The 27,487-nt window shown below is 50.8% G+C and overlaps 2 protein-coding genes across 2 annotated transcripts in view; both read left to right on the top strand.

Moving 5' to 3' along the window:
- Positions 1-18,502, top strand: part of LOC142764737 (uncharacterized) — a 191,888-nt gene extending 173,386 nt beyond the window's left edge. The window contains exon 2 of the mRNA XM_075865265.1: positions 17,498-18,502. Coding sequence (XP_075721380.1) covers positions 17,498-17,797 — 300 coding nt within the window. The 3' untranslated portion in view covers positions 17,798-18,502. The remainder of the gene's footprint in view (positions 1-17,497) is intronic.
- Positions 18,503-24,141: 5,639 nt separating this feature from the next.
- On the top strand, positions 24,142-25,917 carry LOC142765157 (uncharacterized). Its single transcript, XM_075865731.1, has 3 exons — positions 24,142-24,796; positions 25,041-25,383; positions 25,815-25,917. The coding sequence occupies exons 1-3, from the start codon at positions 24,142-24,144 to the stop codon at positions 25,915-25,917; spliced, it is 1,101 nt and encodes a 366-aa protein (XP_075721846.1).
- The last annotated feature ends 1,570 nt before the right edge of the window (positions 25,918-27,487 follow it).

Raw genomic sequence — 27,487 nt, 5'->3', positions numbered from 1 at the left:
ATACACAGGCGGCGAAGCAGCAGCCGGCAAAACGACGTGCACGCTAGTGAGTGTCGGCGATCGAATGTCGCGGCATCGGCTGTGCGGGAATTTATATCCCTCGGCGCGAGGGTTTCTCGAATAGTCTAATTGTATCGAGAACGCCGTGATAGCGTTTGTTCGAAACGCTGTTCGTTCGGAACGCTCGGAGCGCTGTTCGATAGCGTTTGTTCGAAACGCTGTGATAGCGTTTGTTCGAAACGCTGTGAAAACAGTGATAGCACAGGCCGGCGCAGCCAGGCCGAAAAAACAAAACACAAATAAACAAACCCAATGCATGGTTCGCGGCATTACCCCCCCTCTAAGAGTGCATCGCCCCGATGCTAACATAAGGGACAGTCCAAACAAATAAAAATAAAAGTTCGTCATCGTCCGTAGAAAGGTTTTAAGTGAACCACATTGAGGACTTCGGGCCGCGTGCGTCGTTGTGATGTACGGGAGTCACCATCGGGGATCACTTCGTACGTTAGTTCGCCAACACGTTGTAGAATCCGGTAGGGTCCGAAATAGCGTCATAGAAGTTTCTCACCGAGTCCACGTCGTCAAATGGGAGTCCAAACCCACACACGATCTTCAGGATGGTACTCGGCGTCTCGGCGTCGGAGATTGTAGCGTCCGGCATCCACCAGTTGCTGGTCCGTTATACGAACTCGAGCAAGCTGGCGGGCCTCCTCCGCACGTTGGAGGTATCCTTGGACGTCGGCGTTGAGGTCGTCGTCTTCTACGTGCGGAAGCATGGCGTCGAGCATCGTAGTCGGCCGTCTTCCGTAGACGAGCTCGAACGGTGTCATCTGCGTGGTTTCTTGGATAGCCGTGTTGTACGCAAACGTGACGTACGGAAGGAGTTCGTCTCACGTCTTATGTTCAACGTCGACGTACATAGACAGCATATCCGCGATTGTCTTATTCAGCCATTCCGTTAGTCCGTTCGTTTGGGGGTGGTACGCCGTCGTTCTTCAGTGATCTGTGTTGCTGTAGCGTAAGATTCCTTGCATGAGCTCCGCAGTGAAGGTCGTTCCGCGGTCCGTGATTAGGACCTCAGGGGCTCCATGTCACAGCACATCCATGCCGCGAACGCATATCCAAGGTCCTCTCGATCATCAAAGCCTCGGTGACGAACTCAGCGACGGTCTTAGGGGGGTTGCGGTTGAGTCCAGCGAAGAGCTCTTTTTTAACTCCCCGCATCAGAATGCGCACCTTCTTCTCTTCTGCCATTTTGGGGTCAGCTCTCCGGAACACCATCTTCATCTCCTCAGCGAACAGCACAACACCTTCGTTAGGGTGTTGCATTCGCGTCTCAACAAAAGGGTGGCTCGTTCTTTCCGCACAACCGTAGCCAATGTTTTGAAGAATTCGCTCCTAAAGAGAGTCCAGTCGGTTAGGGAGCCTTCATGGTTCTCAAACCACGTTCGAGCTGCATCCTCCAAATAGAAGAAGACATGACGAAACGTTTCTTCGTCATCCCACCTGTTAAAGATGCGGATGCGCTCCAGCTTCTCCAGCCACTCTTCCGGGTCTTCACCAGGAGACCCTCGGAATGATGGGGGCTCACGAGGTTGTTGCAGAACGACGGAAGGGTTGGTAGCGCTGGTCATGGTGCCTGCGTTTATCATCGTGGTTTTTACGTCTTCTTTCCTCTTTTTATCCGGGAGCAGTCCAAACTTTGGCTGAAGGCCTTGCTGTCGGCGGCTGACACGAGTTGGGCGTGCTTGTCGTGTTGGGCTTGCTTGTCGGCTTGGCAATGGCTTAGGGTTCATGTACCCCACACCTCCACCAGATGTCGCGCAGCAAAGGACGACAAAGTTGTCTATAAGGAAAACAAGTTTATTGGAGCGAACCTGTGCTCCCCTAACAACTGAAAGAATACACAGGCGGCGAAGCAGCGGCCGGCAAAACGACTTGCATGCTAGTGAGCGTCGGCGATCGAATGTCGCGGCATCGGCTGTGCCGGAATTTATATCCCTCGGCGCGAGGGTTTCCCGAATAGTCTAATTGTATCGAGAACGCCGTGATAGCATTTGTTCGAAACGCTGTTCGTTCGGAACGCTCGAAGCGCTGTTCGATAGCGTTTGTTCGAAACGCTGTGATAGCGTTTGTTCGAAACGCTGTGATAGCGTCTGTTCGAAACGTTGTGATAGCGTTTGTTCTAAACGCTGTGAAAACAGTAATAGCACAGGCCGGCGCAGCCAGGCCGAAAAAACAAAACACAAATAAACAAACCCAATGCATGGTTCACGGCAATATATTAACGACTTGCCCGACCATGTCATCATTGGCATGTTCACGGACGACTGTGCCATTTATCACACTATCAGTAACCAGCATGATCACCTGTGTCTCCAAACCAATCTTAACAACGTGCTTAATTGTTGTAACACATGGTTAATGACCCCTAATCCTTCTTAATGTAAACTTGTGTCTTTTTCTCGTCGCCACAGCCCATATCGCTTCCAGTATTTCATCGTTAACACCGCAATTGAATCATTACCATCTTATAAATATCTTGGAATAACCTTGTCTTATGATTTATCCTGGCATACCCACATCGCTAATGTAGTTTCATATCTCATCGCTTATCTCATCGAACCATCTCATAAAGCACTTGGTTTTCTCAAACGCCATCTCCGCCTAGCCCCCGTACATGTAAAATTACTTGCGTACAAATCTTTTATCAGACCGAAATTAGGATATGCATCTGCCATATAGAGCCCACATCAAGCGTATTTAATCAAAGCATTGGAAGCGGTACAAAACCGTGCTGCCAGATTCATTCACTCGTCTTACTCATACGATATCAGTAGTTCATCTTTGAAAGCGAAATCTGGACTGCCACCCCTTTCTTTGCGCTGCCGCACTGCAACTCTCGTGCTTCATCACGAATTATTTCATTCTTTCCTTAATCGGCCACCTTGTATAGTAGCCGCAGCACGCATATCTCATCGAACCAGTCATCTATTTCAGGTTTCCCGCAAATCTTCGTGCACCACTGCTTTTTCTGCCTCGTCCTTTTTTCCGAGCCGCCACGGACTGGAACGGCCTCCCCCGGGACATCGCCAACATCGCCTCATCATCTGCCTTTCAAGACCGTATTATATCATCTTCAATGCTAAAACAACTCTTACTGCTTATTGTTAACCTGAATGAAACCCCACGCCTTATGTAATGCCCCTCCTAGAAAGGGGGCCCTTTAAGGTAATAAACTGAACTGAACTGAACTGAACTGAACAGGTGGTATAGACAGATACAATTTCAAAGTGGCACCATTATCTGAGACCGTAGAGTCCTGGAGGGAAATCGACGTAGGCACGAGGTCTGAGAAATTCAGACGTAGGTTATAATAACATGCAGGGTGGCAGGAATAGGTTGAAATGAGAACAGGTAGAAGAACAGCTAATAGAGAAAAAGCTCATGGTATACATGGGTTTGTAGAAACACAATTGGGGACTTGGAGCAACCACCTAGCAATCCAGACTTTGCATGAAAATATTGTATTAGAACAGAAGGAAGCAGAGAGGGGGTGGTATTGGGGCTTTATTCATGAAAGTACAGACTCGCAAAGGGTCAAGCAGGAGTGCAGAGAACATTTATAGCTAAAAGGAAAAGTGGCAGAGCAGTATACGCTCGTGGGTTTTGTATACGTGTTGTAAAGGACAACTACCGATCGGCGAAGAAACCAGACCGAACGCCGTTTTTTGTTTTCAACTTCTTCTTCTTCTTTCTTGCAGTAATAGCATGCACACGTTTATTCCTTTTGTTTTCCAACATGCTCTCGCCCCTCAGTAGCATCGCTCAATTCGAGTCTGTACAATTTCTGTACTGTTTTTCTGAAAAACTTCCCGTCTTGAGCTTTCACTCGACAAGCTCGTATTATTCCATCTTGTCCAGGGTAAACGTCTGTGATTCGCCCAAGGGGCCAAACTCTTCTGGAAATGCCAGGCGCTCTCGATTATCACCACGTCATTTACTCGGAGGCAGTTGCTGGGATGAGCTGGGTATAGGTGAACTGCCCGTTGTTCTAATAAATACACTTTTTTCCATCGCATCCACATATGATCCATCATCTTCTGTCGGTATCTCAACTTTTTGCTGATGTCTTTTCGACTAGTTTGAGCACTGATGGCATCATAGGCATTGTTGCTTTGATCCGGAGGCGCTAATAATGAACGTCCAACAAGAAAATGTGCTGGACATATCGGAGAGGGCTCTTTGGCGTCTGTATACGTGTAGGTCAGCGGTCTTGAGTTAACAACCGCTTCTACCTCTAGTAGCATTGTTTCAGCTGTTCGCTGCTGAGTTTGCTTATACCCATCACCTTGCGCAACGATGACTTGACAGTCCAAACAAGCCTCTCCCCCCAATCGCCCCACCAAGGTGCCCCTGGCACGATAAACTTCCACTCTATGCGGTAGTTCAGCAGAAAAGATGTGAATGAAGAGCTCTTGATGACACTCCAGATGTTCCAGAGGTCCCGTGACGCTCTCTTGAAGGCGAGAGCGTTATCCGAGTACATTGTCGCGGGTACTCCTCTGCGAGCAAGAAGCCTTAGCCCACAATCTCTTTCGCAAAACGTTATTCATAAACATTTCTTGTGTAAGTTGTCTTTCATTAAAAATGGGCTTACTGAATTGCGAAAAAATAACTCAAAGTGCAATGTACGAGATCACTATGAACTAAGGAGGACGTCAATTATGATAAATATTAGGTTTGAAGCATTGAGAAAGCACTGTGAATTTCAGCAATTTTTGTATTGTTACTTTAAAAAAAGCTCTGGCACCAAAAATGTATAAGTGGTTTGGAGTGAATTGATATATATTTTTAATACAGCTTCCTGAGAAAAATATTTACAGTTTTGATACTGAGGTGGTGGTATTATAGTGATGCATAAACAGTGTGATATATGTCCAAGTCAGAAGGGGGTAGTAACAAGTACTGAACAGATTGCTGTAGGTTGTACATGTTGAACGCGAACAGTCAAGGGTTATTGGACATGCAGGTGCTTTAACATCAAATTTGGTTGCACACAAGCACTCAGCTTGCAAATAAAAAGAGCTGTGCTATCTTGATGTGATAAGCTCTATTACAGAGGTTGCCTTGAGGATGCGGACATTTTCGCAAAACTTGAGAAACAATGCAGTTATGCCACAATACATTGAAATAGTACCACAAGAATCACGCCATTATGCTTTTCATATAGCACTGGTGCTTGAATAAGCTGTATGGGCCATAGTTACTTAGTTATTTGTTTTTCAAGATATCACATACTCTCCATGGTAACAAGAACTTCAATAGGAAACCAAATTTTGTTATACGTGTTTCCTGGTTCCTGTGTGAATGGTGAGTATTAACACTGAATGCCAGGGAAGCTAAAGAGCATCAACCACATGGTTGAAAAAGCTAATTATAAGCTAAAGTACTTATGAGTCAACTCATCAGTATAATTGAGCCACGAGTCTGAAAGCGGCCGGCTGAGTAATATTTTGGTGAGTTTGAGCCCAAGCGAATTTGGTTGACGAAAATATTGGGGAGTGTGAGTTCGAGTGTATTCGGTTGAAAAACTTCTTAGTCCAAGCCCAAAGCACAAAATATATCTTTTGGGTCCACCGAAAAAAAGTCGGCCAGAACACATCCAACCAGAACTAATCCCACCGGAACACAGCACACCGGTGTGGTCTTCCCACCAGAACACGTCAGACTGGGTGGCGTTTGCGCAGGACACACCACACCGGGTCAATATTCACACCAGAACACATCACACCAAAATACATCTCACCAGGAGAGGCCAGAGTAGGTCGGTATTTCCACCAAAACACAGCCCACCAGGCTGGTGTATACAACAGAAAACGCCAGTTTCATCTGGTGTGTGAGCTCCTGCTCCAGAGATAGTGGGTTCAAGAAGAAGGTTAAGCAACCCTGGCTGTCACCCTGCAGCAACGCCTCCTCTAGAAAGATGCCTGCCACATGAGAAGAAAAACAGCTGCCACGCCCTTTCCTTCCCTGAATATAAAATGTTCTCGGTCGCTAGCGTCACCTGTGGCGGACGGTGCAACGACGCAACACTTTGCATAGCCTCCGAAACAGTGGTGCACAGTTGCAGGTCTCGAACAACTCTCGACTGACGCGCCCCGATTGGCCGCAAATGAAAAACGCTTAGCTGGTACCGCCCGCCACCAGGATGATAGTGTCGGTCGTGAGCGCCACCGCGCGAAGCTTGTTTAAAACTGAAGGCAGGCCAACTCCGCTGGGAGCACGAGTCATTTCTCAGACATCTTTCTAGAGCAGGCGTTGCCTGCAGTTTCTGGCAAAGAGCGGAGAGCATCGAACGCGCTGCTTGCATGCAGTCTTCTTTCTGCGATTAAAAGCTTTCCCTGCCTTTCGGCCCTCCTCGTCTTATCACATATGGTGCAGTCGACGTCTGAAAACTGCTACAGCCACTTTTCCGCCAGGTAAGTCACCATGCCTTCGAGCAAACACTGCTGATCACCAAACGAACCCTAAGCCTAACCAGCCCTGTGTGTCAACGACGATATAGGTCATCAACTGGCGTGTTGCCACCGCCGAAGACCTCACCGCAAGCCTTAAGCCTAACCAGCCCTGTGTGTCAACGACGATATAGGTCATCAAACAGCGTGTTGCCACCGCCGAAGACCTCACCGCCATGAATGTGCGGTTAATTCGCAACGCATTGCAGCACCACAGCCTCTCTACCACCAGCAACAAGGAGGAACTTATCGACCGACATTTCGTTTATATTGCGAAAAATCTACCGCCAGTTCACGAACCTGAGCCAAGCGCGCCTGACATTTCCACGCCGCTAGCGGCAACACCAGCGCCTACGATGTCATTCCCAGCCATGCCCTCCTTCACGTCAGACCCAGCAGAGAACATGCAACGTATGGCAGCCTTTCTTCCCCAGAATATGGCCATGATGATGACAACGATGGCAAGTCATATGAACCAAGTGCATGTGACAACGCTGCCGAGTCTATCAGCTTCGCTGCCTACTTTCAAGGGAAGTGGCACCCCGACTTTCAAGCACTGGATACAAGAGCTCGAGCACGTTTAACAACTTGCACAATGGGAAGACGTGCCTCTCCTCGTCATCACGGAGATCGGATCAGGCACGCATGGTCGACTGTTCTATCCACTTTTCTTAAAATGTTGGGAAATTCGCAGCATACTGGCATGCCTCAACAGGGCGTCAGCCTACCACCTGGACCATCTGAAAATTAGGACTCCAAGAACAATTGAACAAGCCACTTTCAATGGTACAGTGGCCACAGAAGGTCACAGTCCACACACAGAAAGCCAGAGAGAGCCTGCAGCAGTATGCTTTTGGAAAATTCAAGATCTTGTCTCGCTTCCCAGTTCCCATTACTGACAAGAAACGCATCGAATACCTCGTTCAAGGCGTTCGCGACGACCAGGTAGCCACATCCATCGCTGTCCAACGACCCCATACTGTGGAAGAATTTGCCAACATTGTAACAGAATTGGATAGAGCACTCGGCCATGCGTGCCTGATCCGATCTCCGCAGCCGACATAGAAAATTGTAGGAAAGTCGAGACAGCCCCAGTTTTAGAGTGCTACTGCTGGCACTGACAGCACTGTGGACACCCAACAGCATGCTCCAGCATCTACGTTCCAGTATACTACAAGCATGATGCAACCTCTTCTCATCGCCAGCCTACAATCTGATGACAAAGAGACAAGGTACAAAGCAATTTCAGCCAAGTATGGTTCCCCAGCATACAAAAGAGGGCAAGACTTCAGAGAGGCTGTTTGTTACAACTGCCAACAAAAAGGTCACCTTGCAAGTTGATGTACTGCCCCAAAGCACCCTGCTAACGACAGACAGTCCCCAAAGCACTAACAGCGCGTGTGGGCCTCGTCGATGACACCAGGTACGGATAAATATTGCGATGCGCCATGGTTACTGCTGAAGTCAACGTAGCGGAAGAGATCAGCGCCTTTCTTGACGGTGGCTTCAATATCACAATTGTTGCAGAAAATCAAGCATCAAACCTTGAAATTAAGCCATGGACCAAAATACCTTTGCTCGTCGTCGGCGGAAACTCCGTTGTGCCTGAAGTATCTGCCTTTTTAAAAATTACCATTGGACCACTATCTGCAATTGTCAAAGCAGCAATCCTTGAATGGAACGTCCTTCTCCTATTCTAGGTGAAGATTGGTTTAGCGCAGCTCAAGCCGAACTCCACTTCAAACCTCCCAAGTTACCTGTCATCTGCCAGCCATCTTGCAACATTGTTGTGCAGTGCAACGAAGTATTGCCAAGGATATGAAATGAATTATTTTTCACGACGTCTGCATTGCCACGTTTTCACACCTTGCGGTCAACAGCCGAGCCTCTTCAAGCCGAATAAGAGCCTGACGAGAACAAACCACTGTGAAGCCAGCTCAACAAAAATGCCCTAGTTCATCTCCAAACCACGAGCCCATTCCAGGCAAGCTCTTCCAGCCCATTGCCTTCAGAAATGTCACGTTCATCGCCACTCCAGAACACTCCTACGTCATAAATGCTACCTCTTTGTGAACCTTTGTGCACGAGCGAGCCCTCACAGCACAGCTACAGAACTTCGCTTGGACTGCATCCTAGCGAAGCGTACAACAGGGAACTTGCCACTGACTATTTGCCGTCTGAGAATGACAACAAAACGGACACTTAAGTTGCTCACCACTCTAAGTGCGACATGAAAAGTGCACAAGGAAACAAAGCATTTGCACAGGCAGTGCCATATGCTGATCTTTCGCCAGTGTCCCAGAATTCAGAGGTGACCTGCCACGTGTCTGCCACCATCCCAAAGACATTGCAGCTCTTAAAGTTCTGCGAAGAGCAACTCCACGGCATCACTGTTGCGCAGCCTAGCAAATATGCTGCAGTTCTGTCAAACTGTTGCACGACACCGACAATGCCACAGCTGACGCCTGCCCCTGTGCAGCCGTCTCTTGCAGTCCCCATCACAGTAGTGTCCTCCGTGGAATAATCGCTTGCATACGTGCCACAGCAACCTCTTCCTTCAACTTGCTTCTCTGCATTTTGCGCACAAATGTTAAAGCCAACTCCTGGCAGTGTGCCCCCTAAGGTGCATATATACAGCACGAAGAAAAAGTCGTCAACACCGTCACCCAGTGCCTTGAAGTCCACTTCCAAGTCTCACTTTTCGAATGGTGGTGAGACTACTTTGAAATCTGAAAAGAGTGGCACAACATTGGGCTTTTCTAACCGGGTAAGAAACGGCGCAAGAAGCACAAGCACAACTAAATACTGGTAGATGCACAATCCCAAGTTTAGTTCCAAGAAAGCAAGCACACAAACTGAACCTCCGGAGAAGTAATTTACGATTTTGAGCAATATGACAACCAAGTCATCAGGACAGAGCTGCAAGGAGGGCCAGGTCCCACATGTGACGAAACCTCCACCCGGTCCTGTCATGACATCTTACCTTCATGCGCACATGAAGCTTCCGCCCAACCTCCAAGTCGATGACCCCAGCGTCATTGTACGCAACCTCATCTGCAGGACTTAGACCTTTCGACACAATATTCTTTTTTTCGTTTTCAATTGGACTTGAACTTCTGAAGGGAGGTGGAATGCCAGATTAGTTTTGTTTTCTTTTTTCAAGTGGACTTGGACTTCTAGGTAGGGTGATATGTGAGCTCCAGCTCCAGAGACTCCAGAGACTCCAGCTCCAATTTGAAAAAGAAGGTCCAGCAACCGTGGGTGTCGCTTCGCAGTTTCCGGCAAAAAGCGGAGATCATCGAACGCGCTGCTTGCACCAGGCAATGCAGTTCAGGAAATCTGATGGTAGCGCCAGAACACACAGCCTATAGCGAGTAGGGACAGGAAAACCGAGTCTTCCAATGCTTAGCCTTTCGAGTAGACGCAGCAAAACAGGACTTGCACGTGCTTATTATTTTCTGTTTTAGCTCTAAGTAGGGGGGTTACGGCTGAATATGTAAGCGCCCAGGAAGCCTTTTTTGAAAACGCGCCAAAAAGCGCATTGACACTTCAGCGTCTCGATGTGTTCAGCGAGAGTTCCATTTTCTTGGAATTCCTGACAGTCGGTACCAACAATGCTGACATGTCCCAAAAAGCTTCGTCGTGCCCTCTGGTCCACTGTTCGTGCCTATGCAGTCTTCTTTCTGCGATTAGAATCTTTTCCTGCCTTTCGGCCCTCCTCGTCCGCTTACAGGTGTATCCACCAGATTACACCAGAACACACCAGACACACTCTGGTGGGTTATGTTCCATTTCACAGTAGCGTATTTTTTCGCGTTTGAGCTTCTCAGCGCACAACAACAGGTTCGCGGCGTCCTACCAATAAAAAAATGTCTGCCACACATGAGAGCACAAAAGAATCGTACTTGAACACAGGAAATACGAGGCAAGCTACCACCCACGCACAATAAAATACAAAAAGGACGAAAAATTCCACGAAGCCACAGAAATTCTCGAGGGACGACAATGTAACGCGAAGTGTCGTCCGCTTTGATTGGTGGAGTATCACTGCCCTTATCAAAAAAGCGGCTGCAACTGTCAAATCAGTGGAGACGCACTGGCCCATTGACAATGTCGTGACGCAACAGGCCGCACCTTCTTTTTTATCTAGCGGCCACGTCACTAATACCACTGTGACCAGACAGTCATTGAAAGACTATATATCTTCTTCTTCGTTAGTGGCACGATGACTGATTTTATTGATTTAAGACACCAACTGAGGGTAGTTCCTGCGTCGTAGACTTCACACACATTGAAGGGTCGCCTTAGACCCGCAGAATATAATAGACCATTTACCAGGAAATTATCGCATAAGAAATTTCATTGTGGCTAGAAGGGCGGCGAGCTCTTAGCTATTTGATGTCGTGACGTGTGAAGTCTTCAACTTGACAGTGATTGAGCGAGATGGAAACAGAAAGGCGCCCGTTGAACTTCCCGATACGGAACCGTCTGTATATGTATGTGTTCGGTTAGCATACGATACATGCAAAAGGTCAAATGAGGCTCGATTGGTGGCTGCAGATGACAGGCTAGCCTTTTTTATATCGTCAACACTTCAATGTGCTCGGAAAGTCTTTTCAGGCACCACTCCGGGCTTAGCAGTATCGTTGCGGGTGAGAACCTCTTGGAGATGGGACGCTGGTTAGCTGCGACAACTGTGCAGAACTCTGCCTTCGGTCATTCTAGTAGCATGTCAGCGAAGTGTTGGCCAGACAGTATAAATATATGGCAAATATAAGCCCAGACTGTGTCCCCAGTTATGTATTTCATAATCGGTGGTCTTTGGTAATGACAATCGTTGTGGCCGTGTTAGCACACCTAGGTAATCCCAAGCATTGTTGTAGAACTTGACATTGCAGGACCCCGATGTTCCTTAAAAATAGAACTATTTTATCGATGTATACGGCTGGCACAGCCTCCTTACTCAAAGCTAGACCAAATACCAGCATAATGTACGGATTAATGGTTTAATAGGGCGGGCCGAAGACAAGCAAGATTTGAAGCGGACGGTTGTCGATTCTAGAGGCACCGTCAACTTGCCTTACATATGGGATTTCTTGCACGCTTTAGCGTTGCACGATATGCTTTAGCATTGCACTACAAAAACGAGCTGATGACAATATTGGAACAAAGTTTCTCTATTTACGTTTTCAAAAAGAAGATACATTTCTTCTATAAACTCAGACTTTCATATCTCTTCCGATTCATCTTCTTAATTTATATAACTTGCAAATGCGGCTCATACCTGTGTTTATTATTATTATTTTATTTTGGCTGTCATCATTGTGCATAAATAGTTAATCATTATTTCTTTATGTGCCAATCATAATTACTTACATTTTTTATCAAATGGCTCTATGTCAGAAAAATATTGCTAATGTCTGATGGTATTTTATAGAGTCAATTTCGTACTCCTATATATAACTGCTTATGTATGTGTGTATATTTATTATAAAATAATTATAATATTATAAAGGAGATTTATTAGCTCGAGCCGCTGCTGCACACTCGATGCTGCTGCCTCTGCGCTGGAGTACTTCCTCTTCTTTACAATGGCCCCACGGAGAAAAAAAGGAGCCATCCTGGCGACTTAGTCCTGTGCAGGCGGCGTTGAACCGTGGTATTGCTTGAGCCTCTGTACGTGTACAACCTCGCGGTTGCGACGTCGCAAGTCTGATGGTGGCGTAAGAGGCTCAATGAGGTAGTTTACTGGCGAAGTTTGTTCGACAATACGATATGGCCCATCGTACTTTGGCAGAAGTTTGGAAGAGAGCCCAGGTGTGCGATGCGGCACTGACAGCCATACAAGAGAACCCGGAAGAAAAACGGGAGTTGAGGTCTGGGCATCACGAATTGCCTTTTGCCTGTTTTGGTCATCGCAGGTAAAGCGACGAGCTAACTGGCGGCATTCTTCTGCGTGTGTGGCGGCGTCCAAGATCGGTAGGCACTCGGACGCGTCTGGTCGATAGGGCAAAATGGTGTCAATGGTGTGGGAGGGGTGACGGCCGTAGAGGAGGTAAAAAGGGGAGAAGCCTGTTGTCGCTTGCGTCGCCGTATTGTAGGCGTATGTAATGAATGGGAGAACTAAGTCCCAGTTAGAGTGGTCAGGCGTCACATACATAGATAGCATGTCACCGAGAGTACGATTAAAGCGCTCGGTAGCCCCATTGGTATGTGGGTGGTAAGCGGTACATGTGCGATGTACAATAGCACACTCAGCGAGCAATTTTTCAATGACCTCGGACAAGAAGGCACGGCCGCGGTCACTGAGGAGTTCTTGAGGGCCTCCATGACGCAACACAAAATGACGTAATAGGAAAGTGGCAACCTCTTGTGCTGTAGCCGTTTTAAGAGCAGCGGTCTCAGCATAGCGCGTTAGGTGGTCGATGGCAACTATTATCCACCTGTTGCCAGTCGGAGTCAATGGAAGTGGCCCATAAATATCTATTCCAACCCGTTCGAAGGGTCGGGAAGGGCATGGTAAAGGCTGCAGTTCACCGGCGGAGGCGTGTGGTGGAGATTTTCGGCGCTGACATTCGGCACAAGAGCGGACGAAGTTGCGGACGAAGGTATACATGCCACGCCAGTAGTAGCGATGTCGAAGCCTTTCGTAGGTCTTGAAGACTCCTGCGTGGCCACATTGTGGGTCAGCGTGAAAAGAGGAACAAATCTGCGACCTCAGGGTTCGTGGAACGACGAGCAGCCACTTGCGTCCCTCTGGTGCGTAGTTACGTCGATAGAGAAGCGTGTCACGTATCGAGAAGTGTGGAACTTGGCGCCGAAGCGTTCGCGTCTTTGGGAGTTCAGAAGTGTCGGAGAGATGATTGAGGAGAGACGCAGTCCACGGGTCATTGCGTTGTTCGATAGCAATGGTGTCAAAGTCAAGCGATGACAATGTGGAATCGCAAGCGGAGTCAGCTGTGGCATTCTGGGACAAGGGGGAACGGGAAAGGGCGTCGGCGTCAGCATGCTTCCGTCCTGACCGATAAACCACGCGTATGTCGTAATCTTGAATTTTCAACGCCCAGCGAGCGAGGCGGCCAGATGGATCTTTTAACGTCGAAAGCCAGCACAGCGCGTGGTGGTCGGTCACGACGTCAAAAGAACGACCATATAGATATGGGCGAAACTTTCCAAGGGCCCACACAATGGCCAAGCACTCCTTTTCTGTGACGCTGTAGTTGCTCTCAGCCTTGGTAAGTGTGCGACTAGCGTATGCCACGACGTATTCCTGATGTTCCGGTTTACGCTGTGCGAGCACAGCACCCAGGCCTACACCACTGGCGTCGGTGTGGATTTCAGTTGGCGCTTCAGGATCGAAATGGCGTAGAATTGGTGGCGTCGTAAGAAGCCGTCGCAGGGTGTTGAAAGCCTCGTCGCAGGCAGGGGACCACGATAAGAGGTCTTTACAGCTGCTGAGAAGTTGCGTGAGAGGTGATATAATAGACGCGAAGTTTCGGACGAATCGCCGGAAATACGAACACAAGCCGATGAAACTTCGAAGTTCTTTGATGGTGGCAGGTTTAGGAAACGCCGTAACAGCTCGCAATTTCTCGGGATCCGGGAGGATGCCTTCCTTGGAAACAACGTGGCCCAAAATGTTCAGTTGACGCATGGCAAATCGACATTTTTTGAGATTTAATTGCAAACCGGCGTTAGTTAAGCAAGTAAGGACGTGCTGAAGGCGACGTAAGTGTGTGTCAAAGTTAGGGGCGAAGACCACGATATCATCGAGGTAACACAAGCATATCTTCCATTTTAGTCCACGCAGGATGTTGTCCATCATTCGTTCGAACGTTGCAGGTGCATTGCAAAGTCCGAAGGGCATGACGGTGAATTCATATAAGCCGTCTGGCGTGACAAAAGCGGTTTTGGGGCGATCGGCCTCCGCCATAGGCACCTGCCAGTAGCCTGACCGCAAGTCTAACGAGGAAAAGAACTCGGCACCCTGCAAACTGTCCAAAGCATCGTCAATGCGCGGTAGTGGATAGACATCCTTCAGCGTGATCTTGTTCAATCGCCGGAAATCGACACAGAAACGAATAGAACCGTCTTTCTTTTTGACGAGAACCACCGGAGACGCCCATGGGCTCTGTGAAGGTCGAATGACGCCTCTGCGAAGCATGTCGTCTACTTGGTCAGCAATGACGCGGCGTTCTGTAGCGGACACGCGATATGGTCGTTGTCGCAGCGGTGAGTGGGACCCAGTGTCGATGTGGTGTTGTACTGCTAAGGCACGGCCGAGAGACGTTTGTTCAACGTCGAAAGAGTGGCGGTAGCTCTCAAGAATGGTGAGGAGTTGTGAACGCTGCGAAGATGTCAAATCTGCTGCGATTAATGGTTGAAATATGTTTGCCGACGTTGAGTCAGGCGCTGAGACGACAGCCAGTTCACAGACGGAGGTAGAAGGCACCTCATCGGGGACGGATATAATTCTGGAAGAACTGATTGTCTCGACGTGGCCAAGGCACTCGCGACAAAGTAGAGATAAAGACGACGACTCATGATTATAAATTGGCATTGTGGTTGACCCTTCTACAAGATCGAGAGCAGCAAAAGGCAGGGGGAGAGCTCTTCGGGCGACGAATATTGGAGATGGTGTGAAGAAGACCGTGCCGTCGGATATGGCGCTGCATGAAACTGGCACGAACGCAAAAGAGCATGGAGGGATGTAGGTGTCATCGCTAACGACAAGTTTAGCGGCAAACTGGGTGTCGTCGGACGCTTGGTCATCCAGTGAGCAAAATTCGACCTCAGCCCTAGCACAGTCGATTACGGCGTTATGACGCGACAAAAAGTCCCATCCCAAAATAATATTATGGGAGCATGATGAAAGAACAACGAACTCTATCGTATACAGAACGTCCTGAATTGTCACGCGGGCTGTACATACTGCGGTCGGTTGAACAGGTTGAGCACTGGCTGTGCGAAGCGATAATCCGGAGAAAAGCGTCGTAACCTTACGAATTGAGCGGCAAAATCCAGCATCTATTACCGAAACAGCTGCACCGGTATCTACAAGAGCGACGGTAGGGATATTTTCGACGAACACATCAATAACATTGGTAGGTGACAAATGAGGACTTGGGCAAACCGAAACTTGCGCAGTTCTTGCCTCAGGAACTGCGTCGTCTAGTTTTCCTCCTCGTTAGGTGCGGGCCGTCGACGCATAGGAGAAGGCGAGCGGCGGCGTGGAGAGGGCGAGCGAAGACGTCCCGGCCGAGGGCGGTGGTCGTCCTGGTAGCGGGCTGGCATTGGAGTGGAGGAACCGTATCGCGCGTTGGAGTCAAGCGGGAAGAAAGGCTCACGGCGGTTTTCATTGGTGATATGCGTCCGGCGGCGGCAATACCTTGCGACGTGTCCGGGGTATCGACAAGTGTAACATATCGGGCGATTATCGAGGGTGCGCCACGGGTTGGCGGTGTTAGTGCTGGTCCAGTGAACTGTAGCTGGGAGATAGCTCGCGCGAGGCTGGAACGGAGGCGCAGGCGCCTTGCGAGTTGGCATGGCTGCAGCCGCGGCGTAGGTGAGAGGAGCAGCCACAAGATTAGGCTCGCGGGCAGCTGGTAAGGCCTCGGCGACCTCTCCTTGAATGACGTCACGTAGAGACGATGGTAAAGTTGTGGTAGCTTCTGGTGTGAAAGGCACCAAGGAAAGCTGTCGTGCAACTTCTTTGCGGACAAATGCTTTTATTTCGGCCATTAGTGACGCGTGGTCATGACCACTGATCGCACTAGACAGCGATGCCAAATCGTGCGCTGGAGGACGTCTTGTCAGCGCTCGCTGCTTCCGCAATTCATCGTAGCTTTGGCAGAGGCTAATTACGTCGTTAACAGTGGTCGGGCTTTTCGCCAAGAGCATTTGAAAAGCGTCGTCGTCAATCCCTTTGAGGATGTGCTTACATTTTTCAGCTTCCGTCATTTCGGCGTTCACGCGTCTGCACAAATCGACGACGTCCTCTATGTAACTTGTAAAGGTTTCACCCGTTTCTTGTGCGCGTGTGCGTAAACGTTGCTCGGCACGAAGTTTTCGGACGGCAGGTCGATCGAAGACTGCTACAATCGACGTTTTAAATTGCGGCCACGTTCGGACGTCTGCCTGGTGGTTTCTAAGCCAAAGGCTGGCTACACCCGTGAGATAGAACGAAACGCGTGTCAACTTGTCCGCGTCCGTCCATCTGTTTAAAGCGCTCACCCGTTCGAAAGTCGAGAGCCACTCTTCAACGTCGTTGTCATCTGTTCCACTGAAGATTGGAGGCTCCCGCTGAGGAACACTGCCTGGACAGGTGGCCGGAAGAGATGGAAGCGTCTGCTGATCGGCGTCCGGCATAGCAGAAGGTAGCCGTCGAGAACGGAGTTCCAGGATGGTAGCGGGAAGGTGTAAGGGACGGTACCCAGCACCTCCACCAATTATAAAGGAGATTTATTAAGCAGAAAGGTTGGTGCTTGGAAGGCTTGGAAGGCGATGCACCAGCCGCAATTTCCGAGCTCGAGCCGCTGCTGCACACTCGATGCTGCTGCCTCTGCGCTGGAGTACTTCCTCTTCTTTACAATATTTATTATAAAACATTCTAGAAATAGCGTCTTTATGCCAAAAAGGTCGGGCAATGTTTACGTTCTGCTCCCGCTCAGTTTGGAGCACGTAGCGCTATCGCTAATTCCTTGCGTTTTTTGTTTCCTGCTACATAGTCGCTATTATATCACGCGCGACTGTACTGGGTGATGTCAGTGCACGTTAAAGAAACTAAGGTGGTCAAAAGTTACAGAGCCCTCCGTCATGGTGACCCGCAGATTGTTGTTTTGGGACATCTAACCCAAGTGTAAGCCACTTCATTTACCTAGCTAACATCTGCGTCTGCATGCATATTGATAAGATATCCTCCACGTTAACACAGCGCCCCTAGTTTTCAGAAGTTTATTATATTTTTGGCACATTTGCAGTCATCCCTGTACGTCATGCTGCTCATGGCTCCCATTGGTCTTCTGGCAGCGTCAGCAGTGTCCTGGTGGCCCGCGGGAGCCGCCGTTCAGCGCCGTTCGCCTCCGGCGTTGGACTTGCAGGCAGCGATTCTCGCTGCTCTGCCTCCTGGTGACCTATGCCCTTCCCACGTTGATGTGCGTGACCTTTGCCAGCAGTGCGCCAAAGTCACCAAGGACCCTAAGGCGTTCCGCATGTGCTGCAGTAACACGCGTGAAGCACGCACCTGGTGTGCAAGTTTCCTTGACTTCGGTCTTAACTGAGCATGCCATTCTGACGACCCTCATAGAGCTAGACGCCAAGCGGGCTGTGTCTTTGGGGTCGTTTCTTTAAGACACTTAGATTCATGTTGAAAAATATTACTTATTTTGTCATCTTTTTTTCTTTCTGGTGCTTAGCTGTTGTGTAAGGTGCGAGTTATACGACTTTTATCTATATATTGTATTAGCACACTTCTGCGCCCTCCTGACCGCATTACGGTACAAAATGAGAAGCTTCTCTGTCGATTCAGTCTTCACTCTGTGTTTTTCTTGATGCGCACATTGTTATATCTGGGCGTTTTATTTATGAAAGCTTCAAAATACGTTGTAATTCACATAATGCAGTCCGTACTGCTTTTTAAAGTGATTCCTTCATGTAAATGCAGTTGTGAAGGTTGCGTGAATAATCAAGCACGTTCGGTCTGTTCAAGACCTCATGAATAACTACTGCCCACGTATAACACTTCCTATACTTCAAATGTTAGCATTGATCGTGACGTATATCTGATAAGATACAAGACGCGTTGTTGAAGCCAATGCTGCATCCAGTTGTCACAAGTCATTGCCGTCAAACGATGCACTTGTATGCTTTCTGAGTTTGGCGCTACGAAGGATATTGCCTGCACAAGCTCAAACTGCCTTTCTGAGATTTATCCGTCCTCTTTCTGTCATTTCGCTAATAAAGCAGGTGAGTGTATGTTCCAAATACATTTGTGTTGATATTCTGTGTTTAGATTATTTTAAACAATATTTTGAATCGTCCGCACATTTACAAGTGAAGTGCACACGGTAAGCATGGAAATTCAGGGCTTACACAAAATCGTTTACATATCGAATATACAATCAACTGTTTAGGCGGCCATGGCCAGCCCTATACTCCCCGAGCGTCGTGGACCTCTGTCACTGAAAGTACTGTCCACACACTACATATATCATATTCTCCCAGATATCGAGCTCTTAAGTGAACAATAAAGTCAAACATTAATTGATATGTGGGGTTTAACGTCCCAAAACCACCATATGATTATGAGAGACGCCGTAGTGGAGGGCTCCGGAAGTTTTGACCACCTGGGGTTCTTTAACGTGCACCCAAATCTGAGCACACGGGCCTACATTTCCGCCTCCATCGGAAATGCAGCCGCCGCAGCCGGGATATGAACCCGCGACCTGCGGGTCAGCAGCCGAGTACCTTAGCCACTAGACCACCGCGGCGGGGCAAAATAAAATGAAACAAATTCATACAAAGTTTTAAAGGTTTCTCTGAGGACTCCAATTGTGTTATTTTGACCGTCATGAGTTTAATAAAACCACACTGAAGAGAAAGCGTAAATGCGAGTCGTGATTTCGGATAGCAAAAAGGTCACTTCGCTCACTGCCATGGTCGTGTGTATGCGAGAAACATGCTGTCACGCACGAAAAAGTAAGAACTGTGACAGTTGCTCGCGCTTATCCTGTGTACACTTGTGCGTTCATTTTGCGAATATTTCTTTCTGTTTGAACAGCGAGGTTTAGGTGTCAAGCTGTGAGAGTTGTTATTCCGCGCACTGGCCTTGTATGCTCATTTCGTGCGTGATTTCTGCTTGAGGGGTGTGCTGCAAATTACAAACTGGTTGTCGTTCTTCGCTTTATTTTGCAATTTGCTGCTGCAGCCTTCATTCCTTCGCCCGCTTAGGTCAAACAATACACGAAAACGCTCAACTACCACAGTGAAGACAGGTTTCACTTTTCTGCTGCACTCATTACTAGAAATAGGAATCAGCCATATTTTTTTTTAATCTTCTCGCTTGGATGAAGACTGTACAGTGGTAGAGTTGGTCGGTTGGTAACAACATTGTGCATGTTAAAATTATCAGGCATAACTCTGTTTGTGCATGAAGAAGAGAAGCTAGTGTATTTCACTTCTTCACTTGCTTCTTTTCTTCTTGCTCAAACAAAGATGCACTAAAATTTATGGTTCCGTTTTCATAAAACTGGTTTCTGATTTACACCAAATCAAAATGTTCTATAACGATTTGCAAAAAAAGAAATGGAAGCAGTAGTGTATGGTATTCGCTTTGCACGTGGGCTTGAACCGCTGGCAGATTGCCGTTTAAGGGAAGTGGCAGAAAAGCACAGAAATGATTTCATCTATTTTTTTTTCACTGGTGCATCTATGGCATCTTAAGGCTCTTCATGGCTTCCTGTTTAAGGTATATAGAACCTAGTTTCTCAAACAACTTTACGAGATAACGCCCGAAACCCTGAACGTCCTTGCGAACACGCCCAGGTTAGAGGCGCTTGCGAAACTGAAATGAAAATTGGACGCAAATGGACTGCTTGGCGTGGTAATACATGAGCAGAAGTCCACTTACGTATATTTGGAAAGTCGTCACGAGGTGTACTGAAAAACGCAACTTGCGTCATATCTATACGCTATTGGCCAGCCGTGATTTTTTCCTTGGCGAGCTACTAGCGTAACTGGACAACACGGAGTTGCAGCCAAGCGACACTGAGCTAATTTTGGTATGGATTGATGTTATGAGTGAGGCCGACGCGGGATGGGCTGTCGCCAGTTGGCGTTCTGTTAATACTTCGACAAAACTGCACACCTCTTATTGTGAACAAGAACATTGGTTCTAGCTCTCCCATAAAAAACGCGCCGAATGGTGTGTGCGCATAGAAAAGACACGTTAAAGAAACATTCGTAGGTCATGGTCATCATGCATTACTTCACTTTGCCAAGAGCACTGGGAATGGTTAGTCTTAGATATAAAACGCGCGTTTGTAAGACTTTGATAGTATATGGTCGTGGCATGGTGGGTAGCATACCCGGCCTCTGTTTTCGCGGACCGAAAGATTGTGGGTTCGACTGCCATCGACGAAACGTTTCACAGCAAAAGTCGTATATGGCTTGGAGAAGCGAAAAAACAATTACTCTTCGCTGTCACGAGTGGTCTTCTTTGGCTGCGCTATCAGTTACGTCATTGCCAGCGTCGTAACTAAGCATGCGCGCCACTGGCTGCGTTGTGAGCAACGTCGTGCATCCCGTCACAGCCATGGCGCCAAGTACGTGGGCATTAGTTTTTACTGAGAGCTTTCACATGGGCAAACAACGGACAACTCCAGGAGAGCGCCGACAGTGAAAACATGAAAGAGCTCAAATTTGCCGGACTGAATTTGCCAGTCCGGGCACAAAATCGGGCCCTGGAGGCTAGCTGCCGGCAGCAACTGCGTACCGATGATCCGGCTGCCTGCCAAGCCGACCTAAATTGCAAATGGGAATGCAAGTTCAGTTGACGGGTAGATCGCGCAAATCACGCCGCCCAGCTAGCTAGCGATGTCAAACGCGCACCTGTTACGGCCGCGTCCGCGTCGGAGCAGTCACCGCTGCACGCAACTGCGGTGCAGCTCCTAAACGTTCTGTTGGAAGTGGTGTGCTCGCAGCCTTATGCTTTAAAGGGAGACCCCCAGTCCCCTCAGCCAAGCGTTCCGAGTAGCTTAAGGGAACCTCTGCCTGAGTACAGCGGTTATTCGGACCGCATCAGTGCCACAGAGTACTTCGAGGCGCTGCATCGCCATCAGCAGGCTTCGCGGCTGAGCGACAGCGTTATGCTAGGCTCTGTTTTGCCCGTGTCGCTGACAGCCCAAGCGGCGAGGTGGTACCGGCTGGTCGGTCACCAAGCTCGCTCGATGGAAGAGTTTAGGGCGCTCTTTCGTAGCGAATTCCTTCCTCCTGAATACAAGCGCCGCATGCGTCGCGAGTTAGAGCTTCGCACACAGCAACCCGACGAATCTCTTCTCGAGCACGTTTGGGCTTTGCAGGAGCTCTACCTCCTTGCCGATCCTACGGCATCAGACGCCGAGAAGGTGGAGCGAGCCATACGCCAGGCTCATCCAACCTTCGCCGCTTACCTTCGGAGCGCCCGTTATCGTGACCTAAACGAGCTGGCATCCGATGCGAAGCGTATTCAGGGCGACATACTGGCGGCGCGAGCCTATCGCCCGCCGCCACCGCCATCCGCGTCTCTCAAGCCTCGTTGCGCGTGGGCTGGTCGTGACTCGTCATACTGGGGTTCCCCGAACCATGGGGCAGCCGCTGCCTCATGGTTCCGCACTCTGGACCTGTTCTCGTACGCCCGGGCGGCCACCGTTGCCCGGCCGCGTGAACAAGAACGGAAACCCTGTGCTCCAGTGCACGAGGGGATATCCGATCGTGGAGCCCCCGCTGCGGCTAGCGAACGGACACTTCGTAGCTCTAAAGGATTGCCGAAATCCTCCCCTGTTAGAGGAAAAGGCATTGTTTGCTTCCGTTGCCGTGAGCGTGGTCACGCCACGCGTGAGTGCAACGCGCCGCAACTGACACAAGGGCCTGCTAACCCGTCGGGAAACGGGGTGAGCCGTCTGTGAGCTCTCCCTTGCCGGCGGCTGCAGCAGTAGGAGAGCACGGGAGCGTAACACAACCTCTGGCACCGATGGCGTGTCGCGCTGGAGTGGACATTCCAGCCATGCCGGCACCGTTCATCGCCCTTACGATCGCTGGTCGAGAGTTTGCGGTGTTGCTGGATAGCAGGGCTTCTATCTCGCTGTTCCGCGAAGAGGTTAGGGCTCATTTTCGCGACCGCTCTGTCCGCATTCGAGCTTGCGACACTGCCTTCCACCTCGCCAGCGGTACCGCCACCTCGTGCGGCGCTGCGCGGTTGGTTGTACGTTGGGAGAATCGCGCACTCCGGCAGCGCTTTGTGCATCTCCCTAGTCTTTCCGTGCCTGTGATTCTCGGTCGCGACTTTCTCGTGCGCACGGGTATCGTGATGGACGTCGCAAGCAGAGACTACAGAGTCGGCCCTTCCGGCGCCCTACGGCCTTTCGCTGCACCTCCCGTGGTCTCCGCTGCCAGTAAGTCGCCGAACGCCACGCGGAAGAAGGAGGAAAGGAGACCAAGCGTTGCCCCCGCGGCCCGCAGTCGCCCCCTCCAACGCCAAGACTGGTCGTTTGGCCGGCGCGGCGGAAAACGGTCGTGCGTACAGCTTTCCCTCGAGCATAATGCTGCCGTGGTGAACGAGGTCTCGGCTATGCCGGTGACCCCCCCCCCCCCCTCCCGCTAAGCAGCAACTCGAATGGCTCGCTTCCGCGTTTGCCGGATAAATTGTCCAAACGCGAGAAAGCACGCCTGTCGTCCTGTTGACACGTTTCACCGACACGTTCACAGAGCACCCGGGTTGCACCTCTCTGGTGAGGCACCGGATTGACACAGGCGACGCACAACCGTGGAAATGCAATCCTCGCTCCGTTAGTGCGGCAAAGCGGAAAGCAATTGACCAGGCACTGGATGACTTGATTATGACCGGAGTTGTCCAACGCTCAAACAGTCCTTGGGGTTCACCGGTGGTAATGGTTCCCAAAAGAGACGGCTCTCACCGGCTCTGTGTGGACTACCGCCGGCTGAACGAGGTCACGAGGAAGGATGCTTATCCTATGCCTAACCTTGACTTGATTGTGGCTGCTCTAGGCGGTGCTTGCTACTTCAGCACCTTGGATGCTAGCCACGGTTACCTACAGGTTCAGATGGAGCAGGCTGACGCGGAGAAAACTGCGTTCACCTCTCACAGAGGTTTGTACGAGTTTACCCGCATGCCGTTTGGCTGTTCTGGAGCTGCACCTACGTTCCAGAGATTGATAGACCGCGTTCTAAGGGACGCTAAATGGCAACACGCTATGGTGTACCTCGACGACATCATCATCTTCTCTCGAACGTTCGAGGAACACCTTCACCACTTGGAGGATGTCCTCGGGAGGTTGCGTGCCACCGGGTTGACTTTGAACCCGAAAAAAGCTCAAATAGCTGAGACTCGCATATCACTATTAGGCTTTACCATTCAGAGCGGTCGTGTTCTGCCTTGCGAGGAGAAGGTACGAGCCATTGTAGAGTACCCGACGCCGGCAAACATTCAGGGCCTGAGGTGCTTTTTGGGCATGATGAACTACTATCAACAGTTCATCCCAGACTGTGCGGCCCTCCAAGCGCCTTTGACTGCACTCTTGAAAAAGTCGGCACGATGGAGCTGGGGGCCAGAACAAGAGCAAACCTTCAAGGCGCTTTCCGAAGCTCTAGTGGCCACAGCCGAGTTAAAGCTGCCCCACCTGACAGGGAGTTCGTTGTCCAAGCGGACGTGAGCGACCTGTGTCTCGGCACGGTACTGCTTCAGGAACACGCCGGCGTCCTCCGGCCAGTCGCCTTTCCGAGCCGGTCACTTAACGCCGCCGAGCGTAACTATAGCGTATCAGAAAGGGAATGTCTCGCTATAGTTTTAGCTCTCCGGAAGTTCGACTGCTATGTCGACGGCGTGCCATTCGTGGTGGAAACGGACCACATGGCACTCACCTGGCTTAAGCGCTTGCGTGAGCCCTCGGGCCGCCTCGCGCGCTGGGTGTTGACCTTGCAGCGGTACAACTTTGTTGTGCGCTACCGAAAAGGAAAAGCGAACGTCGTGGCTGACGCCTTGTCGCGTGCCCCTGTTTCGGCGTTCGACACTGGTGTCCGCCACTCCCGAGAGCAGTCGCATCAAGTAGATTTCGGGCCCTCTGTCTCCAAAAGGTCGAAAGGCGCGATCCCCGATGGCGAAGTGACTTTCGAGTCGACAGCCTCGGGTGAGGACGCATATCTGGTCGACCCTGTCAAGTTCACCGGAATCGTCTTTAGAAGAGAGGAGCTGCTCAAGGCACAGCAGGTCGATCCGTTTTGTCAAGACAACGTTGACGAGCTCAAAGAGCTGAGCTCCCAAGCGGAGCGGGGCGGTCAACCCACCGGGCGCGAACAGACAGCTGGTATTGCTGTTGGCACCGAGTGCCGTACGCAGGCTGGTATTGCTGCGTGCACGTTGTACTCGTGCCTGCTTGATGCCGACGGCGTTCTCCTGCACTACGTCCCATCTGAAGAAGCTCCCCAAGAGTCTTTCAAAGTGGTGATACCCCGCAGTCTAAGGAAAGCCACACTAGGTTATTTCCACGACTCGCGGAGCCGGACGCGTGAGTGGCCTTAAGACTTTTCGAAAGTTGTGCCGCTGCGCTACCTGGCCTGGCATGAAGCGCAACGCCCTTCACTACGCCCACTCATGCCGCGTGTGCCAATGCGTGAAGCCTCGCGAGGGCAAGCCTCCCGGGCTCATGCAGTCGATCGACAGCCAACAATCTTGGCAAGTCGCGGCCTGTGAAATTATGGGACCTTTCCCAAAAAGCCGGAGAGGCCATGTTTTTCTCCGGGCTGTCCCAGATCACTTCAAGAAGTGGGTTCAACTGTTTACCCTTCGGAAGTTGACGGCACGCACAATCTGGGTCAAGTTGACCGAGCTCTTTACCGGCTTTGGTTTTCCGGCGGAGTTGATCACGGACAATGCGTCCTATTTCATGGCCAAGGTGTTTGTGAATGCGTTTGCTGCCTTTAGCATTAAGCACCATAAAACAACCGCGTATCACCTACAGGCCAACCCGACCGAGTGGATCAACCGGAACCTCAAGCCCTTGCTGACAGCCTTTGTGCAGCAAAACAGGGATTGCGATGCCTGTCTTAACGAGATAGGCTTCTCCTTGAGGTCTACGGTCAATCGGTCGACAGGGTACACGCCCGCCTTCCTCATCTTTGGGAGATAGCTGCCTAACCCCATCAACCACGTCTAAGGGGGCGGCGGCAGGGCAAGCGCCGTGAAGGTCAACCCGTCTGGCTACGTGGTGGAACTGCGCTCACGGATGGACGCGGCCATCGACCTGGGCGTTCCAACCTGGCAAAAGCGCGAGCTGGTCAGAAGGCTCAATACAACCCGTCGCATCGGAATGTCCGTTACGATGTCGGCGATCTCGTCCTCAGGCGCAATCACGTCTTGAGTGACGCCACCAAAGGCATCTAGGCCTCCCTTTCGGTCAAGTGGTTGGGCTCATACCGAGTGCACACCAAAGTGTCGCCCCTGGTATACAAGCTGGCTGACTCCCAAGGGAGACCAGTCGGCAGTTCAGTTAACGTCTCTGACCTCAAACCTTTCGTTGCCCGCAGCAACGACTTCAGGGAGGAGGAGGCGGTCACCAAACCACAGGGAAACCGGGATAAGGCTGGTTCCAAACCACGCCACCGGTACAACCTGCGAAAACGAGCTTAGGCTGATTTTCGCCCGCGGCATGTAGCGGGACGTTATTCCCTTCATGTAAGAGAGCGGAGATTTATAGCTGTTATGCGAGAGCCCATCCAGCAGCAACAGTAGTGGTTACCTGGCGAGCTTTCTCCCTGGTACCACCATTATACGCGCTGCACGCGGAATGTCCACCCGGTTCCCAGCGCTCCCGGCTTCTCGAAAGAGAAAAGCCCTTTCCCCGATGGCTCACTCTCTCACTGGGTATCTTCCGCGTAGTCGGCGGGAGAAGGGAAGCGTGCGTCCTATTGGCTCAGGCAACCTTCAATCCGACGCAGTAGGCTCTCTTTATTGGGCCAGCCTGTCGCGCCTCCGGGGCCACACCTTCAGTTGCGTTTCTGCTTTTCATCGACACCCCAGCTTACATGATGTCCTCCTCGATGGCCTGTTCCTCCAAGAAAAAGCCCGGGAGACCAGCCGTGCGCTCGGTCGTTCCGCAGGCACCAGCCTCGTCCATGCCGCCTCCGTCAAATGCTCCCCCGGCACCGGCTAACAAGACACCGCCTCGTCGTGAAGTCGCTACGTGGACGTTCCACCAAAGCTCTGAGGCCCCGGTCGCCTTCGTGTCGACTCGTCGCTGGTCCGAGCAACGCTTAGTCTGGGTGGGGTTAGACCCCGAGTCTGTGCCGCGTCCTTTCTGCGGACGCACCCATTCGGACCTGCTAGTCGCTTCGACGTTCTGCTGGTGCACGAGGCTACCCACCTCCGTTCGCGGGTTCACCGAGCGAAGTCTTGCGGTGCCCCTGCGGTCCTGTCCGCTCCAGCGGTGCCGCTTGGCCTGGGCCTTCAATCTGCCCTGTCGACCGACTCCGTTCAGCCGGTCGTAGCTGCGCTTGTCACGGACTCTTCATTCAAGTGGGCCATCGCTGCTGCGGTGTCTACCGCCCTCCCGCGGCCCCAGGTTCCTGCTGAGACGCCGCCGAACGAAGACACCGGGGCCTCCATCGATCTCAGGGACGGCACTGAGCTGGACCTCAGTTTTTTCGGTGTCGGTGGATGCTGTTATTACGGCGTCTTTAGGGCGGCCTCGGTCTTAGGAGGGGGGATGTGGGAATTGAGAGCGCCCTCCTACCTGGCGCCTCGTTCCCCAGCTGCCGCGCGCGTGCCGACAGCGTAGCCCGGGCGCACATAAGCACCGGCATCCGCCAAGATGGCTGCCAGGGTGCCTCTTTGTCTGGGCCAGTCAACCGTCGGCTCAATCCCGCGCTGGCATGTCCGGGCACGCTAGGCTGGCGCGCTGCGCGGGCCTACGTCCTCTTCTCCTCTTCTCCTACATCCTCTTCTCCTACAAGCTAGGTTGCGCCCGACGATTCGCTCGTCGCGGCAGATGCTCTCAGGCCTTCACGAGGGGTTGACGCGCTGCTAAGCAGGCGGCTTCTCGTTCGTGCGTTCGACTTCGGCCCTTGTGCGGGAGTCATCGCGCCCTAGACAAGCGTACAAGCGTACTTGCCCGGTCTTGCGGAGTACCCTATACGGCCTGCAAGTCCGTGAGTGTTGCACTGTGCTGCATCTTCGGTTAATAAACCCATTGTTGTTGTTA

The sequence above is a fragment of the Rhipicephalus microplus genome, chromosome 6, assembly GCF_043290135.1.
Source record: "Rhipicephalus microplus isolate Deutch F79 chromosome 6, USDA_Rmic, whole genome shotgun sequence".
Taxonomy (NCBI): Eukaryota; Metazoa; Arthropoda; class Arachnida; order Ixodida; family Ixodidae; genus Rhipicephalus; species Rhipicephalus microplus.
Note: the sequence above shows the minus strand (reverse complement) of the source record. Positions and strands in the feature narration are given on the sequence as shown.

Coding starts and splice junctions, on each gene's coding strand:
- LOC142765157 (XM_075865731.1), top strand. CDS start 24,142: ATGGCACTCACCTGGCTTAAGCGCTTGCGTGAGCCCTCGGGCCGCCTC. Junction 24,797..25,040: donor CGACTCGCGGAGCCGGACGC/GTGAGTGGCCTT, acceptor GGGCTGTCCCAG/ATCACTTCAAGAAGTGGGTT. Junction 25,384..25,814: donor ACGGTCAATCGGTCGACAGG/GTACACGCCCGC, acceptor CGTTGCCCGCAG/CAACGACTTCAGGGAGGAGG.